At 38.7% G+C, this 18,807-nt stretch overlaps 1 protein-coding gene across 5 annotated transcripts in view; it reads right to left on the reverse strand.

The window, feature by feature from the left end:
• Positions 1-18,807, reverse strand: part of BEGAIN (brain enriched guanylate kinase associated) — a 159,667-nt gene that overhangs the window by 45,094 nt on the left and 95,766 nt on the right. For 4 of the 5 annotated variants that reach the window (XM_058027115.1, XM_058027113.1, XM_058027117.1 and 1 more), the window contains 3 exons: positions 15,976-16,137; positions 14,328-14,384; positions 9,717-9,783 (listed from right to left, as the gene is read on the reverse strand). In XM_058027115.1, coding sequence (XP_057883098.1) covers positions 9,717-9,783; positions 14,328-14,384; positions 15,976-16,137 — 286 coding nt within the window. The remainder of the gene's footprint in view (positions 1-9,716; positions 9,784-14,327; positions 14,385-15,975; positions 16,138-18,807) is intronic. The other variant, XM_058027114.1, reaches the window with a different exon arrangement.

Consider the following 18,807-nt stretch of genomic DNA (forward strand, 5'->3'; position numbering starts at 1 on the left):
CTTTCATTATCATCTTGAGCTGGGTACTGAATGGCTGCACCCTATTAGAAGAAATTAAATCTATCTTAATAAGATAGATTTAATCATTGGTAACTTAAACTAAAATTTGCTTTCCTGGCATCTTGTATAGAAATCATGATTTTACTTTACTAAGCATCTTTTGTCTATTTAGTCTCTGAAATATGTGATATCTCTTTGTAGCTATACTAAAAATTTGAAAGAAAAATGGCTAAAAATACTTAAAAAGGAAAGTACCAGAAGTTTTGATAGAAACGTTAGATAATCAGCTAATTTGAGACAAAAACATGCCAATGTTTTACTGTATTCACTTCAATTAGTCCCTTCATACAAAAAAGTTATATTTTGGTACAAGACAGAACATATTACTGCTTCAACATCACGCAATATCAGAACAAATTTCATACAGTTGGTGTATAAAGATCCTTTCAGTAAATTATGCTTTAAAAATGCATTGAGAGACTTGGGCTAATTTTATTAGAGGTTTTAATTCAGATTCTCTGTCTAGTAGTTGGGTAACTGTGTAAGAACTATTTATTAATTTAAAGCTCATACAGCTGATTGATGCATGCTAATGCATTTAAGATTTAATAATCACATCTCCCTTAATTGAATTGTATTTGCTCAGACAGAGCATATAATTAAATCAAGTCTTTTGTAATCCTTCTCATGCCAGATTATTCTATGGTACATTGGGGAAGAACAGTCAAAGGCCTGAATTAAGTTAATTTAAGCTCATTGAAAAAATCTGTAGTCATGTGAAAGTTTAGTATGTCAATCATTTTCCAAAATAAAGAGACTTATTCTTCCATACAAATATTTTGCAATAATTAAGAAGTGTATGGAGGTAGCAAGACTTAAAATGCAACTAGAAAGGAACCAGTTGTAAGAAAATCCAGCAAATTTCTGCAGCAGGTAGTGAAATCCTTACTCCATATGACCAGAAAGGCACTTTAGACAGTTGCTCTCTAATGCTGTAATGGAGAATGAAGATATCAGAGGGCAGACAGAGAAAACAAAGCCAAGGCATGCCTAAAAGAAGAGAGGAATGAGATAATGCTTTACTTGACCCTTCATTGTGCTTGTGTATACACTGCCAGCTGTTTCCAAGAGCCTAGAAAGGGTATTCCAAGACTATAGGATAAAATAAAGTGGTTTCAATGAGTGGGAAAAATCAGTTAGAGCTGGGGATGGATTTCAAGAAGACATGCCAAGGGAAAGGCAAAGCAATAAAGGTATTTTTCAGGAAAGAAATGCATCTGACAGCTGAAAATTTATAATCCACTTTGCCTCTTTACTAAAAGAGTTGTAAGAGGAGGAGAACAGAGTTTAGGCATGCAGAGGTTTACTTATTGAACAGCTTTTTCTGACTGCTGGGGACCTTTAGATAGGATAAAATGACAACAACATAATTCATAGTGTGATCTTCAAGCTTGGCATTTTCTTCTTTTTATGATCGATCAGAGGAATGGAATAAATGGATGTGCTACAAATGTATCTTCTGTGCCCATAATATTTTAGAAGACCTATTCTACAAAGCAGTGATATGGAAATAAGCAGAATCTCATTCTCTGATAAATGAGGTGTTACCTCAAGTCTGAATTATTGACCTGATCTAATTTGTCCATCAGAGTTAAATTATAGAATTTATCCTTTGTAGTCAGCAACACTTGCTTCTGATTTTCCTGATTAAATATCACCTGCAGCAGGATCTGATTTCTGTCCTTGATTTCCCAATACTATAATTCTGTTAAAGATAACACCATGGGGCTGTAGTGTTTTGTCTGAGTACTCTGATATCATGCTCTATGGCATTTCACTTCAAGAATGATTTGCTCTTAATGTCATATTCGTCATATTCAACCTTGTATTAGCAAAGGTCTTATAAAGATTTGTTTCCTTGACTACTCCATGAAATGTAATTCCATAGCTGTAAAAGCAAAAAGAAACTTTGACACTGGTGTTTAATTAATAAAGTATCTCAGCAAGAACTCTGCTTAGCAAAGTGCTGTCAAGGTTCTGCTTGTGAAGTAAAAACATGCTTTTCTTTCTCTGCAAGTGATTTGTAAAGGAAATGCAGGATGATTACTTTTCTTCCTGGTACAAAAAGTACAAATGTTGATCTTTCATGTTTCTTCATGGGAGAAGCCTGCCCTGGCTGAGCAGGGAATGTCACTTCACTCAGCCCTGACAACTGCAGGGTTTGCTCCCCATGGGAAATAATGCCAACCCACATGGCATGCAGTGTGTAAAAGGACATTATGATAAAATCTCCTTACAACTGCACCTCCTGCTAAAGGTCTTCTTGTCACAGTGTCATCTTGAAATATTCCTGAGGTTTTCAGTTCAGTGCATGTCCTGTGTCTAACGTGAGCTCAGGGTGAAGGCACCTGTCCCCTCTCATTCAGCTTTTTTTTTTTTTTTTTTTTTTTAATGCAAATCTGAGCAGTAAATTTAAATTATAAATAGGGATACTTTATCTAAATTCAATGAATGCAAACAAACCTGGCCCTAGGCTGGGGAAGGGTCCTGCCATTCCTGGCCTGGGTTCTGCTTAGATGTGCTCTTTGACATAAAATATGGATGAACAGAGTACCTCTACACAGGCTGCTTGCTCCTCTAAGCAGGAATTAGCTGGCTGCTCATCTTTTTCAAGTGCTCAGGAATTTGCTCCAGGCACTGAGTGTCTTTTGTGACAAAAAGTTTTTTCCCAGTTTAGAACTGTTTTATTTTGCTGACTTAGGACTCGTTCTTTGGGAAACCAGCAGCGCTGAGGATCTGCTGTTTACAAATGAACAGAATCAGTTCATTACCTAACCCCAGTGACAGCAGGACAAACTTGTTGGAAGCCAGAGGGTAGTTTTATTTGCCATCAACTTGCTTGGTCTCCTACAGCATTGCAATTGTGCTTGGAAAAGGTGTCTTTCCTTTCAGAAGCCTCTCCAGCCAGCTAGGCAGCTCCACAGCCCTGCTTTCTACTGGCACTACAGATGAAGTTGACAAAATGTGCTTTTAGTATTTCCTTGTACCTATCATCTGCCACATTTCACAGCAGTGGTATGCCTTGCCTGGATAGAGTCTTTCCTGATAATAAAATTCTAAATAAATTATAGCTGGAGGGAATAGAGATGATGTTGACTGATACTAATTCCCAGAAGTCAATGTAATAGTATCTTCTGAGACTGTGTTAGTGACAGGAAGCTGAAAGAAGAAATGTTTGTTTCTGGGGGAAAAAAAGAAAAAGAAAGAAGTACAGGATTAAATATTACACCTCTAGTGAGCAAAGCACATTATGCTGGAGGTACATGCCTCTTGTGATAATAAAGAAAAGGTCTTATGATGTTGATGATCCTTCATATCTTTAGTACTGTTCTGTGAGCACAAAGTATGCAACCAGAAAAAGAAAATGTAGTAATTCATCTTTCTCCATTCCTCTCTTGATTTTCACCTCACAAATGTCATTGTCTTATCTTGATTAATTCTGTAATCTCTCACTTACAGACTAAAGGAAATAGTTTTGGATTCTGTAGATGCAATACTATTTCCAAAAAATACTTTTTTTGTATTTAGAAATTAAATAATATATTATGAAATAGATGGCCTATGGTGACCTGGACTAAATAAGCTGAATGATATTTACTCACTGACTACCAGTACTCTGTATATGCCTTTATGCCTTCCTTCCTTCCTTCCTTCCTTCCTTCCTTCCTTCCTTCCTTCCTTCCTTCCTTCCTTCCTTCCTTCCTTCCTTCCTTCCTTCCTTCCTTCCTTCCTTCCTTCCTTCCTTCCTTCCTTCCTTCCTTCCTTCCTTCCTTCCTTCCTTCCTTCCTTCCTTCCTTCCTTCCTTCCTTCCTTCCTTCCTTCCTTCCTTCCTTCCTTCCTTCCTTCCTTCCTTCCTTCCTTCCTTCCTTCCTTCCTTCCTTCCTTCCTTCCTTCCTTCCTTCCTTCCTTCCTTCCTTCCTTCCTTCCTTCCTTCCTTCCTTCCTTCCTTCCTTCCTTCCTTCCTTCCTCCCTCCCTCCCTCCCTCCCTCCCTCCCTCCCTCCCTCCCTCCCTCTCTTTCTCTCTCTTTCTCTTTGGTAAACCCTGTCTTTACCATTTTCAATTTATCTGCAATGGGAGATAAGCAGCTGGTATTGTAAATTTGATCTAAGAAGATCTAAGAAGTTATTTGATTTTTTTTTTTTTAGGCAGTTGATTTGGTTAGAGAAAACCTAAAAGTTATTTATAAATTTGTTTCTTGATGACCTTGGCCAAGACATGTCACTCTTCTATGCCCTGTTTTTCACATTCACAGGTGACACCAGCTTTTGTGAAGGACTTTGAGATTTGAAATGCCTGCTACAGAACAACTTTCCAGGCTTATTCTTGTTCTTGTTTTCCCTGTCATTGTGGTAAATTGGCAGATAATCACAAAGGACCAAGGCATTTACAAGAAATAGGTCAGAAACACCCACATCCCATAGATATTTCTGGTTTTTTATCTTCTTTTGAAAACAACAGATTTTTCTGTTCCCAGCTAGTCAATATGGTATCCCAAGGGGTTGTCCTGAGACACAAACCATGGAGATCAGGATGAAGAAAATGACTGAAACCCTCAGGTATCAGAAATGCATATCAGGGCCCAAGAGATAAAACACATGTTAAGAAGGAGTTTTGCCACCATGCAACAGAGACAAGTTAGAAGTGCCCATTGTCACTTCGCAGCTTCCTCAGGTTGCTCATAGCTGTGGAAGATGTCCTACTGAGAGGGAGGGACAGAGCAGAACAGTCACATGCCTTTTGGAAAAACGGAAATTAGTTTCCAGAACAGTCTCTCAAGATGTCATATTCGTGTAGAGCAATTTGGGAGTGGCTGGGGTGCCTTTGGTGTCTCCTGGGAAGAGGACTGGGCAACCATCACCAACCACGTAACAATGGGGCAGCAATGGGAAGTGAATCTCTGTTCAGAGAGAGTGAGGATGTCTGAAAGGCTGTGTGCTCATGCTCATGTTCCCAAATTACCCAGGAGAATTCATTTATTTGGCTGTAAAACTCGTGAACCTACTCAGTCAGAGCTTGTGTAGCTCCTACAGGTGTTAATGTGTGTAGGTCCTATTGCCTATTGGGGAATATTTTTAGCTTGGAATATGAGTGTGAAAAGAGTTGGTGAGAAATTGACATCTTTAGCACAAAGTGCCTGTAAGCATAAAACCATGTAGCCTCAAGTCCTCCTAGAAATGCATTTCTTCGGCTGCTATTTTTATGAATTACTTGTTTCTGTGCCATTTACGGTCATTTCCTTCCACAGAAATATTATTTTGCAGTTTAGTCCACAAAGCACAAACCTCCTCTGGCTTCTGCCTTAACTAACCAACCAGTATCAATTTCTCTTGAAATTCACAGCTGTCTTCATTGAATGTGAGCAAATGAGCCTGCCAGGTTGAGCTGACTCTAAACTTTCTTGTCTTTGGGATGCAAATCCCTTTAAGTATATTTAGGCCATCTCTATTTGATTTTCATGGGACATGGGGGAGGGAGAGAAGCATCTTCTTCCATAAAGGAAAGAAAATGAAAAAGATGGGGTTGAAATCACTCTGTTCAAAGTCACTATCAAAGTCATCATGTTCCATTCAAGAACCCAAGGATGCTGGGCTTCTCTCTTCCTTATATTTGTGTGAGAAAAAGGATTTCTCTCCATTGTTTTCATCTTTCACTTATGATTTAAACCATATTGGGGTTGTGACTGGTAGGTATCACAAGAGATTTATGTGCTTTCTTGTGACTGGTTCAAATTCCACAGCCAAACAGCTGGTACTTAGATGTTTTTAATGCCTGACTGAAATTTTTCATCAAATTCCTCACCACTTCCCATATTCTTTACCTTCCTGGCCTGGATAACCAGCAATCTGCTTCTTTTAAAAGAACATTTCCCTGACACAAGGTCTCAGAGCAACATTTAAAACTGCCCAGCTCATATTTAATTCATATTTGGATTTCCCCAACTGGAGGTGCTTAAGTAAATATTATGGCCAGCAAACTGTGAAACCCCAGATATTCAAGAGCTTGATAAATAACTCTTAATAACATAGAATATAAAGTATTTGCTGTACCTCTTAGTCCTCCTCCAACTCATAGGCAGAGGCAGAAATGGGATAAAAACCACTGCAGTGCTCAGAAGGTGTAGAATTTCAGACATGATCATCCTTAACAAAAATCCCTCTTTACTGCTTGCTTATGTAATAATTTCTTCCAACTTTATGGCAGTCTCACTCCCAGCTTGCCTTAATGTAAATGAAAAATCAGACTTTGGTGTGTAATATTCTGAAAGTTCTATGGTAAAATTTAGCTGTAAATTTTGTACATTTTTTATTGCAAAAACGTAAGAGTCTTCATCTTGTAAGATCATAAAATGTATAATGCACTATGTGCAGAGGGCTGGTGCTGGCTTTGCAGAGGTGGGAACCAGAGCTGATGCCATCCAGCAGTCTGTCTGTCAAACTTTGTAAAAAAAGGCATATTTTAGGGTGTTTCTGGATAATAAGGTCTCCTGAGCTCTTTGCAGCTGGATTCCTGTGATCATGTTTTCAAGAACATTCAAAATGCAGATGGAGGAGGAGAAATGGGTGCAATTTTCATTAGCAGTAGGGTTTATTAAGCAGCTATTATTAGGCACCAGTTCTTCCCAAAAGAGGATACTGTTAAAAATCTGGCTTATGGCATTAAAGGTAAAACTACAGAACTAACTGCAACCAAAAGCCTTGAAAACTTCAAAAGCTTTTTAAAATACATTGCTTAACTCTAGAGAGGATCATATGGAGAGTACAGCTGGATTGAGATCATATAAAGGATTTCTTGTGGTTGGGATGACTTACATAATCTACTCGTAATTGCTGTTGTGAGCAGCAGGACCATGGCAGAGCAGGCTCCAAAAGCTCAAACAAATGTAAAGGAAAGTGAAGGTTACTGATGGCAACTGGAACTAAATATAATAAAAAAGTATTTGATTGAACACTGCTGTGATGGAATCTCAGTGCAAAATGTGAGGGCTCTGCTCAGTCTTTTCCCATATCTTAATGGAGGAAAGAGTTATTAAGATTAATTATTTAGACAGACAGCCTGTATATTCCACTCCTTAACCAGTTCTTACAAGACTAAAGAAATCTTCTCCAGTTGAAGATACTTACTGTAGTAAGAACAGGAGTTTTATGAGGCATTACAGCAGAATTTTAACTCTGTGCCACATTCCTCTACTGTTCCATGTGTTTAGTCTTGCCCAGTTTAATACAGCAAACTCTCCCCTGATTTCAGGATTGCATTTTTTAGCACTTAGCCAAGTCAGACACCATGGTTCATATTTTATACTTATACTTCAAGTTCTGATGTGACAGAGGTTTCAGTTGGATACCATTTGCTGTGATCAGAAGTGTGCTTTCAAATATTTTTAAATATTTTATAGATTAGCACCCAAAAGGAAGAAGAGCCTAGAAGAAAAGTAAGTGCTGCATCAGCTTCTTTTCTGTGACTGCTGATGAATTAATGATTATTGTTTTACATCTCTTACACCAATAGCAGGCATGAAAGGCTTTAACATTCAGAGTACCAAAAATGTTAGAAAAGGGAGTCACAGTGGAGTCCTAGATGAGTTACAATGAGCAGGGACCAGCCACAGGGAGAGGGGGAATTGTGAGTCCCCTGTTAGGGCAGGGAGAAACTCACCTCCTGGGAGCATCCCATGCCATCTGCAGGCAAGGGGAGCAAGGAACCACTGCCTGGGGAGTCTTTCTTTTCCTACTTGTTGAATTTGAGCCCACCAAATAGTAAAAACGTGTGGGTGTGTGTAGGTGTGTATTTACATGTGTGTATATGGAAGGATGGGGTAGGGGAGAGAGGGAGAAAGTAAACACACAGTTTATAGATTTGGATTTGTCCAAAGGTGAAGAAATCAAAAATGTTTGATTTTAGAATGACAAACAAAACAAAACAAAACAAGAAATACACACGGCTGTTCCTCCTAAGCAGGAAAAGGAGAGAAAGGTTTCCAAGAGCTCAGTCCACCATAAGCTGCTGATCAACCAGACCAGCTATTATTTAATTTAACTGTCTCTGAAGTATTGAGGGCTCTTGGAGTGCCCTGAAAATCAAAAGGTTTGACTTATCTAAATCTAAATCATTATCTAAATGATACTTTCTTCCTCATCTTTTTCCTTTTAATGGAGTTTCTATTTGACATTTGTTTTGGTTTGTTTTGTGTCTTCAGTTTCAATATTTCAGAAAGCAAAGCAGTCTGGAGTTAAGTGGTGTACAGAGCCTGATTGATCTTCTTTAAGCCTCTAAACCTATCTTCAATGACTGTCATATTAGTGGGATAAAGAAAGGCACAGTGCTCCACAGGACTGGTTTTCAGTTTTTCTGTGCTGTGCTCTGAAATAATTTCTCAAGGATTTAACTGGATGCTGAAACAGCATTTTAAAAATTCTTTGCTTTGATCTGAAATACCTGATAAAAACACATGGATTTTCTGGAGTTCTTATTTGGCTGTTTCTATTATTTTTATTTCATTTACCAGCCTGAGTGACTCTATTTATCTTTTATGGTGCATAGGTAATAAATGTTGGGCTACAGCTGAAGAAAAAATCCTGAAGTGATTTGGACAAAAAGAAAAAGCAACAAAGGAGGAGGGGAGAAAAAAAGCAATAACCTGAGACCAAATGTTATTTATACTTTTACAATGTTTAAATATATATTTATGAACAAATGTCAGCTACAGCCTAGCTGTAATTTTTGTCTGTTGTTAGCCAGTTGCAAAAGCTCAGTCCCCTATTCATTGTTAGCTATTGAAATAGGGTTCTGAGATAAGAGCAATGACATTTTCAAAAATTTGTTTATTAGTAAATGCTGGTGCCTCTCCTGTATGCTATAGTCTGTGCTTACCCAAAATCCACAATAAATTGTTCCCCCAATCCAAGCTGCTCATCCATGAAACTGCTGCCTGGGATCTTTGGAAGCTCAAAACTGTCATTCTTTCCTCTCTAAACATCCTACTCACATTCCTTTGTAGTTTTACCCCTAGCAGTGAGCACAATGCCCCAACACCATCAGCAAAGAGCCAGGGCCCCAATGGCTTTGCCATTTCTTTCTGACATCTTCAGGCTATTTTGGACCAGTGGTGCTGTGTCTTGCAGCCCTTGAGCCCACAAAGGCTGCAGGATTTTCCTCACTTGGTTATTAATTGGCCCGTGACAGTGACAGTGATATTGTGGTGGCAGACAGAGGCAGATTGGAAATTAATATACTGAGCTTGATAGTTATGAAGGAATTTAAAAGTCAGGCCACCCAAACTCTATTAAATCACTTAATAAAAGCTGAGTGGAAGTAGCTAAAAAGCATGAGAAAACCTTGGATTACCTTATTTAAATTTGATACTTAATGAAAACATAAATATTTAGATCCCATGAAGTTATTAACTAAATTAACCAAAATTATTTTAAAGGTACAATTTGCTCAGCTAGATCATCAGTCTAGGAAATCTCTATTTAAATTGGTGGTGCTATGTCATTGTGCACAGCTTGAGCTCTTCATCATGATATCTTTTCTAAGCATAACTGCTTTTAGAGCTTGAGGGTGTTTTTGTGACAGCTACATACATGTTTTTCCAATGACTCAAGAACCACAAAACCACATTTAATATATTTAAATAAAAGTAGTTATGATAACTTACCATTCTGTAAAGTTTATCCTCCAGATCCTGATTAATTCTTTGTAAGGCTAGGTAATTGTTTTGTATCCTAAAACAAAGATGAAATCATGTAACTGAATGCATTGCTTTTCATGTTGGTTTTTTTTACCTGTATTTTCACATCAGTACAAAACCTTGGCTTGCACTATTCGAATTCTATTTGCTTATCACTCCTGTTACCAGTCAGTGGTTGCCTTTGAAATGCAATTACCACCTGCTTCCTAAGCACACTTCCCAACTTGTCATATTTTCTTACTATATTTAGCAGCACATTCCAGCAGGAAGTGAAGATAAGTTGGTCATTCTGCGCTTGTGTGCAGACACGAGATACAGCCTAGGAACTTGCACAAGGTAATTACAGTTTTACATCAGGCTCAAGAATAGTATGTAAGAGAGGAAGCTTGAGCTCTAGGCTGAGGCAGCACAAAAAAAAAGATTTATTGTGAAACTGCAGCAGAATCCTAATGACTGTAGCAACATGTGGGCATCAACATGTGACTTAGAACAGAATATTTCTTCTTTCAACAGAAGTTCAAGAAGTTGCCTATTTTTTCCAGGAAGTATATTTAGATAGCTTAACTGAGAAAAGATGGGTATTTATTTTTATCAGCACTTAGGGATTGAATGAACTCACAAAACGAGGCTTCCCTACTTATTCCAGAGCAACACACCAAAGAAAAGTTTCAGCCTGCACATCTTTAGGTTACTTAGATGGTAAACTTTGGTATTGTAATGAACAACCTGCAGAGCCTGTGGGAAAACCATTGGAATTTTGGAAGTAGCTGTAGTTTTATCTCCACAGAACCTAAGGAGGATAGCTCCTTGTTCATTAGTACCCATCACCTCAGCAGGATGTATAACAAATGTAAAGAAAATGTTAGAAGCTCAGCTGTGAAAATTTTGAATAAATCTATATGGCTGTACTGATCAATAGGTCAAAGTATTTTCAGCAGTGAGGAGATTTTAGGAAATGTGCAAGTGTTTTCACTGTAAGAGTGAACTCAGATGTAATCCACATTTATAGAGCAAAACACTTCCTGTGAGAAGTCTGAATCTGGGTGCAGTTTCTGTGGTTATCAGGATGGGACCGGGATTAAAGAAGTCTCTTTGTTTACCATTTGGTTAGGAGTGGCTGCTGAAACTGGAATGATCTGTTTTCCAAACATGCCATAGCTGCAAATCAAAAGGTCCAGCCCACCCCTTCTTGGCAATGTGATGCTTATCTTGGCTTCTGTTGCCATGGAGATTTCCTTTCCAGTTAAATGATAGGAATTCTCCATTCAGGGCAGACCAGTGGCTTGCAGTGCTCCTCTGAAGGGATGCAGAGCTCTGGCTGGGTCTCCCAGCACTGCAATAACATCTGCTGACAGACCTGAGAGGGGATATCTGTGCCAAGGACATCCCCTCTGTGGATATAAATAATGACATCCCCATGGGTGAGCCCCCTCAGGGTACCAAGGGTCAGCCCACAATCAGGGCAGCCATTCCAATATGCAAGTCTCATATTGCCTATGTTTTACAGAGCTGCTGAGCAGAGGCTTCCTTCCTGTGAGGAGGATCTGTGGTCAGTAGTGTTTGCTAAGGCGGTGACCCAAATGGGCTGAAAAATCTCTGAGACTTGTACTGTGAGACTTGGTCAATACTCACCAATTCTCATAGTGCCATTGCGTTTGTGTCCTTTTTCTTAAAGGATTGACTGAAGTTTACAACTCCCTGCATTGTCCATGCTCCTCACAGCATTACCTCTAAGCCTCTCTATAGACATTGATTTGTGCAGCTCTGGGTTTACTTGGGATTTTCCCAGCCATTTAGCTGTCATCACAACAGAGAAAGATTTCAGGGTACTCTGCACCCATCTTTTCATGGTTCAGAAGAAAGCAGAGATGATCTTGATACAAGGAGGCTTAAAATGGCTTTGCCTGCAGCTACACAGCACAAAGTTTAGCTGGTAAGGATGCGTGCCATGATGCAGGAAGAAAGGATTTAGAGAAGTCAAGTAGTGCCTTCTGGCTGAGCCAGAAGTGCCCCAGCATCTTCTCTGTCATGGTTTATAGTTTTTGTCTAGTAAAGCAAAATAGAACAGGTTAAACTTGCTTTGCGCCCAGGCAGTTTGTGGTTCAAGTGGAGGTGGTGTAAAAACTGATTTAAACATCAGCACCTGCAATGCTCTAAAAGTTTGCATGGGTTCAAAAGCACTTGCATAACTTCCTGAAAGTAAAGGGGAGAAAAAATGTGGTTCAGGGTTTTTCTAGCCCAGGTGCCCCTGCACCACAGGCTGCTCTGCAGGGGTTGCTGATGTGGACAGCTCAAGGGAGACCCTGAAGGTTCCCTTTCCATAACTTGGAGACCATGAATAAGTAAAACCAGCAGTAATTGCTGCTTGGATAACAGACTTATCATGGTAACAATGGGTTTGTTCCTTAGCTTCTGTTTTAATTTTTTCTCTTGATATGGATGATTGAAATGTTAATTAACAGTAATTATTTTTCAGTGACAACACTTCCACACCATAGATGGTGGTAGAGGGTTTTGCAGGAGTTTATACAATCTGCTTCTCACTTTGTAGCTTGTTTTGCCTTTACCCGTCACATTTTTGCCTGTTGTATGTGTAGGTGAGAGTAGCCCATAAGCTCTAGCTCTCTAACACATTCATTTTGGACTGAGAAAATGACCACCTCCCAGTACAATCAAATCAAATCTAAAAAAAACCCCACAGTAAGTAGGAAGCTGAGCTTCAAAAAGTGTTTCTATTGAGAACAGTATGCAAAAGTAGTTAAAATAAGCACAAACACATACACATGTACACAAGCACATACACATGCACGTATATGTATAAACCCCAAACTGGAAATTCACTGTGCCAAAAGAAGTGTCAGCAAATGTAGGTGTCAAGGAGAGAAATGGACCCAGAAATACATGGAAGAAAGTGTTTAAGGGATAAAAGAGGAACAGAGTCAGATCAATCTTTAGGTAAACCTGTAAGATAAAGGGAAGGGGAAATAAAAAGTAGGAAAAATTATTCAAATTTGAAAATTATCTGATGAGCAAATGGTAACCTAACCTTGTTTGCAGAAAAAATACATGAAGACATGCTGAACATTGTGAAGTATGAAATATTTTAACCTTGTAAATCTAGACTTGAAAATAAAATGAAGGGTAGGCTTCACTATGCTGCAAAACTGCTATAAGGTGAATTGATAACCAATTATGGTGTGTTGATGTATTTTTGTGTGGTTCATGTCATTAGGAGATACTCATGTGTGACTTCAGGTGCACATATGTGCATCCATTCAACAAAGGTTGAGATTCTTGACCAAATAAGGGCCTAATGAAAAATATTCTGACCATATTGAACATGTCGGGTGTCTGTGCTCCAACCCAGCAGACAACAGCCCTAGGGCTGCAGATCACCACTGAAGAGGGAGTCTGCAAAAGCCTCTATTTCTCTGCTTCCACTCAATCTCAAGCCCTTTAAAGGCCAATAAATACATCTAAAGTAAAACTCAGCCTTGGACTGACTTTCTTTAAAGAAGAGAATTTCTTCTAGAGTGGAGTTAGCTTTGAAAAGTGACTCTTGAAAGAGTAGCTTCTTGTTCAAAGAATTTTTCTCTCTCTGTTGTCACAAGTTATACCAACTTTCTTATAAAAACAATAGTTTTTACTCCAGTATTCCTGTTCAGAACACCCCTTCAGTCTGTGAAATGTCTTGCTTTTGGTGAAATAATTATATGTGTGGGCTAATCTCAGTGCTCAATACATGCTTTTATGAGTTTATTTCTCATGCCTTAAAATAACTCCACTTTCTGGTAGAAGATATAATGGGGACCTCATCAAGTTGTTACCCAGGGCAAGGCCTCAAGGAAGAAACCCAGAGTGAACTTTGGAATCCAGATGTGATTCCAAGTTTGGATTATGAAAATTTTTAGATTTTAACTTATAAAAGCTGTGCTGACTATGTCAGATAAGGGACCACTGCGAGGAATATGAAATCCCTGCTCTTTTCAGTCACTTTTCAAAGCTGAACCTATGCTTTACTGCTGTAATTTTCATATCTAGTTAGCACTGTTCTCCCACTGAGAGAAAAAGAAAGAGGCCATCTCTGAATGTTTGTAGAGAGGTTGAAAACTTGACCATTGAGCCACACAAGTGACCTCCTCTCTTGAGTAAAACTGGGGAAGCCTAGCAACAGCACAGGCAATTCTGGATAAATTAAGACAAAGACTTTCAGAAAGGTTTACTAAAGGATAGTCATTCAGCCTCTTGGAAAAAAAAAATTGCACTTTACAGGAAAGGAAATTTAATAAGAGATATGTTCTCTAGTGTACAAGTGGGATCTTGTTTCACAGGGCCTATTCATCTATGGGGGGATGAATTTCTCTCCCTGTGCAGTGAATAAAGGAAGAGACACATAATTGAAACTAATGTTACTTCTTTGTTTTTCTCACATTGATTTTCCTCTGTGACATGTTGCTGACAAGCTTTTGGATGACAGGGTTTTTTTCAGACATTATCCTTCTCCAGGCTGACAAATCTAGATATGTTCAAGTTGCAGGATGCCTTGCTATTCTCAATAGAAACATTTTTAAAGCTCACCTCGTAAAATATTTTTGGCTTCCATTATGATATGTCTTCAGGGGAGTAATCACCTGCCTGAAACATAATTTTTAATATAAGTTTTCTTCATAATATGGTAAAATGTTCCATTAGAATATTGGAAAGTCAGTTCTGCTAATGTGGTGCTCTGGTATGAGTGCTGGACTTGGCTGTGAGCCCCTGGCCTGAGTTTCAAAGGGTGTTTAACTCATTGGTGCCCAGTGCAGTTGCTAAGAGGCTTTCTGCTGACCAGGAAGCCCATCTGATTTAACAGAAGTGGGATGGACAGCCCCTCTGCTGCTTTATGGCAGCTGCCCAAATTGATGCTGCAAGAGAAAAGAGCACCAGTGTTCCCTGTCCTGGAATGCACTGAAGCAAAACTACATCAGGAATGAAGTTACTTTCAGTGGCTCTGCTCTAAGTGAAAAAATAGGAAAAATACTGTTGACAAGAAAACTATATGGAGAACCTTCAGACTGCTCTTGGTAGATGTGTGTAGATTTCAAAATCACCACGACACCTGCATATTTTAGTCTCATTTTGAGAAGTATCCCCAGTTAGAGAAGCATTTAAGTTATAAGACCACACTAGGCTGTTTCCTAATTTGAGATCTTACAGACTCATTCTGTTTAAAATTTGCATAAAATGGTTTGGTTTACTCAGCTTATCGGTGGTTTGTGTCATTGTTTTGGTTTGGCTTTTGCCTTCCACAAGGAATGAAAAATATTTCTTTGGGTATTGCCCTGGAATGATTTATTCTGAATTTCATTTTGAGTCATCCAATGAATTAATCAAATTGTTCCATTAAGATATCAGTTTAAGAAAGGCTCACAAGACATGCAAATACATTCCTGTGTAAGTAGATAATTCTAGTTACAGAAGTTTTGAGAACAAATGCAAAAGTGGGTATTAAGAATCCTGATAAATTTTAGGCTGAGTCTACAGACCATTTTAATCAGTGCCAAGAATGTCAGGAGCACAAGCTTAACATAATTTATCACTAACATTAACTAGGTTCCCAATATGCAACAGCACTGTACCACAGTTACAACAGTTTAAATAATAGCTTTTCAGCATCACTCCATTCTGCTTGAGACTAAAAAGGAAATTATTTGCTGTACTATAATGCAAAATGCCTGAATGTTGTTTCAAAGCTGAACATAGTCTCAGCTTTGAGTCATGGAGAGCCAAATTCTATTCTCTTGTATCAGCACAATGAAGTCTAAACAAAGAAAATGTGCAAAGTCACGAAATAAAAGATTTATCTATATATAGAGAGTATAAATAATAAATGTATATATATGTCTTGGGTTTATAACTTTTGTACATGTAATGCCATATGGCACTACCCCATAGGTATGTTTATACATAAATAATGTCATATTTGCACATATATAGGTGCATTTCTATTTGCATATTTGCTTTTAGTACAGAGACATCTTACATATCACATGTAAATAACTTTATGTGGCATGCAATATATATTCAGGTTAATGAAATCTATATATTAAATACAAAACACAATGTGTAATTAATAAATAAATCATGCATGTTTGCAACTGTGTTTGCTTTTACTTACATACATCTTTAATACATTCACTCTTAAAATGCCAATAACTCTGTTTATTTCAAAAAGTTCATTACTAACCTTCTCAGTTTTTCAGTTACTTTTTCAAGTTCCTCCTGAGCACGTCTCAATTCTATTTCAAGATACTGACGTGTAGAGTCAAACTCTGTTTCAAGCATTTCCAGCTTATGGGTAGTGTACGATAGGCGCTTTCGTAATTCCCCCTTCTGTTCTTGCAAAGTGCTAGAAAAACAAAGACCACAGCTGTAGAATTTAGCTGCTCTCAAAAAGCTTTTCATGATCCACTCTTTGACCATTTCCCTAGAGTATAGCTTGGCCTCCAGCCAGAAAAGTGTGGTTCATTTGTTTACTGCACTTTGAAAGTCTTCTGATTCAGACAGCTGACTATCTTCCATCTGTCCTTTCTGGTGCATTTGTTGCTACTATCTCATTAGCCAGAATGGAATATGTTGTGAAAGAATCTTCATTAAAATACAAAACACAGTTTAGAGTTTGGTTTCACACAGGACCTTCCACTTAGGATTATCTTACCATACTATGACTAAAGCAGCAGGTCTCTATAGAGCAGCAACAATAAATTATGCAAAAATATTTCCTTGCCTAAAATCCAAATTAAAATTCTGTGGAGGAAGAAATTTTTGTCGTATTTGATTCCTTTTTTGAGACCTTATTGTTCAGCATTTCATCTGGAGAATGGTAATTAATAATATAACAATTTTAAGGTTGTAGATCTTTCCCATTTTCCCCCACTTATTTGGGAGCCAAGGCTTTCCAGACTCAGGTGTAATCCCGAATTTTTCACAGTTCTTTCAGCACTTATGCCCTGATTGTAAACTATCTTCAGCCACAGTCTTACACAAAACAAAGTAGGAGACTCAGGAGAGCCACTTGGCATATGCCTTCTTATCTGCACAATGGAGTTTTTTGTATCTTTGTCTATTTAGTTTGCAAGCTCTTCAGTCTTCCAGCATGCTTGCCAGTTGAACAGCAGGATGGGATTCCTGCCAGAGCTGGGATCTCTGGAGATGACTGGAACTTGGTTCATACACTGCAACCTCATTGTGGGGCTGATCCCTTGGCTCCAAGAGGGACCTCTGAGGCACTGTGGAACTGGGGTCTGCCAGCACCCAGACACAAAGTGCTGCCACGGGATGCACTGTGAACTGCCTCGCTGTTTTGTTTTTTTTTTTTTTTAATCATATGGTAAAAATAGTTCTTCATAAATGAATGGCAAATCTCGATTCCCTTTGATGTCAAGTGAGTGCTGCCATCAGCTGCAGTGGAATAATGTTTTGGGTCTTTAATTAGACAAGAGAGTTGGGAACAACATGTCAGTCTTCAAGGAACACTTATCTGAGCTGTCTGCAGCGTGACTGGCTGCTCCTCTACAAGCTGTGATAGGAGCTCAGTAAGTTAATGCAAAAGCCTCACAATTGCTGCCTGCTTGATCCATGCAGCTCTGAGCTAGGAAACAGCCCAATGTTTGCCAACACGGCGCTCTATTTCAGCTGCACATATTGCGTGGTCGCAGTTATACTTAGATTACCACTTGTGGTTAAATTCCCTTAAAATAATATACTCTAATTCAGACATTTAATGCAGCTCCACTTAATATAACCATTTAATTTTTGTATTTCACTCGGTGAATTAAACTCTGAAGTTACCTAGGGAGCTGAGAACCCATGGTGCTCATTTCTACATGTTCTCATTGATAATGTGGCCCCATCATACCACCTTTCACTTGCTCTGCTTCTGGCCTGTTCCTGCTACTTCTCTGCTCATCTTGGGAAACAAGAGTGGTCACTTTTCCTTCCTGTAGCCTGGAAACAGATTTTCTTCTGTAAAGTGGCAGCTACAGTGTCAAAACTGCTTAGAGTGAAAAGATATATGATCTCAAGTCTTCTGTTGGTCTAAAAATCCAACTGCTAGGATTTGTACAAGAAAACAGACTGCAGGTCCTCCAGCTATGATTTTGGATAAAAATGCCCAGGCTGAGGCTGCTGAAAAGTGCAGTTAATGCAAGTTAAGCCAGATCAGGGAAGGTTAGAGCATCCTGCTGCACTGGGAAGTTTTGAACGTAGGGAGTGCCACCTTTGTGAGGAAGAGGAGGTGTTGGAGTACAAATATAATGGTAATGCCAGGAATGTGTAAGTTAGTGATAGCTGGAGACTGCTTAGTAAAAGAGAAAAAAGGGGAAAGTTAATCACCTCCAATAACTTTGTTTTCTGCTTGCTCATGTAGGTACTTCTTGCTTTGGGTCTCAGTTGAGAAAAGATTAAGCAGGATCAATGAAGTTGCTTCTGCACAGACCAGTGTGCCTAAACCTGTCTATGTGGGGAAATTTGGGGTTAAAAATCTGAGTTCTCTATAAAGCTTGATCCTGAAGTGGAAGGCAGTGCTGGTCTGGAATGCCAAAATGTGATTTTAGATTCAGATCTGGACAGTTTGGTAGGTTTTTGCAGGCTGAAGCTTATGCTAGAAGGATAAACTTCCAGCTCACTTTCTCCCTCACTTTGAAGTATTTGAATTCTTGAATTCTTAGCTTTCAGAATGAGATTATTCAATCCATTAAAATCAATGCTATTCTACTGAGGTTTACTGAAACACTCTATATACATGGGCTCTTCCACATGGTGTTTTGAGTGGTAAACCACAGGTGTAACTTTGTTCAAAAAAAGAAAAAGCTCCACTGATTAAAGCACAACTCAGGCAGCTTCAAAGATGAAAGCTATTCTCAACCAGCAAACCAAAATTCTGAAAAGATCTACTCATTTCCACCCATGCTGGAAAGATGGGGTGACATTTTTGAACTCTCCCAAACCTAGGAAAATCCCTCTCACTGTGTATTTTGAGTCATCTGATGCATGTTAAAACAGCTGGTTGTTTTTAAGA

This window comes from Melospiza georgiana, chromosome 6, assembly GCF_028018845.1.
Source record: "Melospiza georgiana isolate bMelGeo1 chromosome 6, bMelGeo1.pri, whole genome shotgun sequence".
In the NCBI taxonomy this organism is placed as follows: Eukaryota; Metazoa; Chordata; class Aves; order Passeriformes; family Passerellidae; genus Melospiza; species Melospiza georgiana.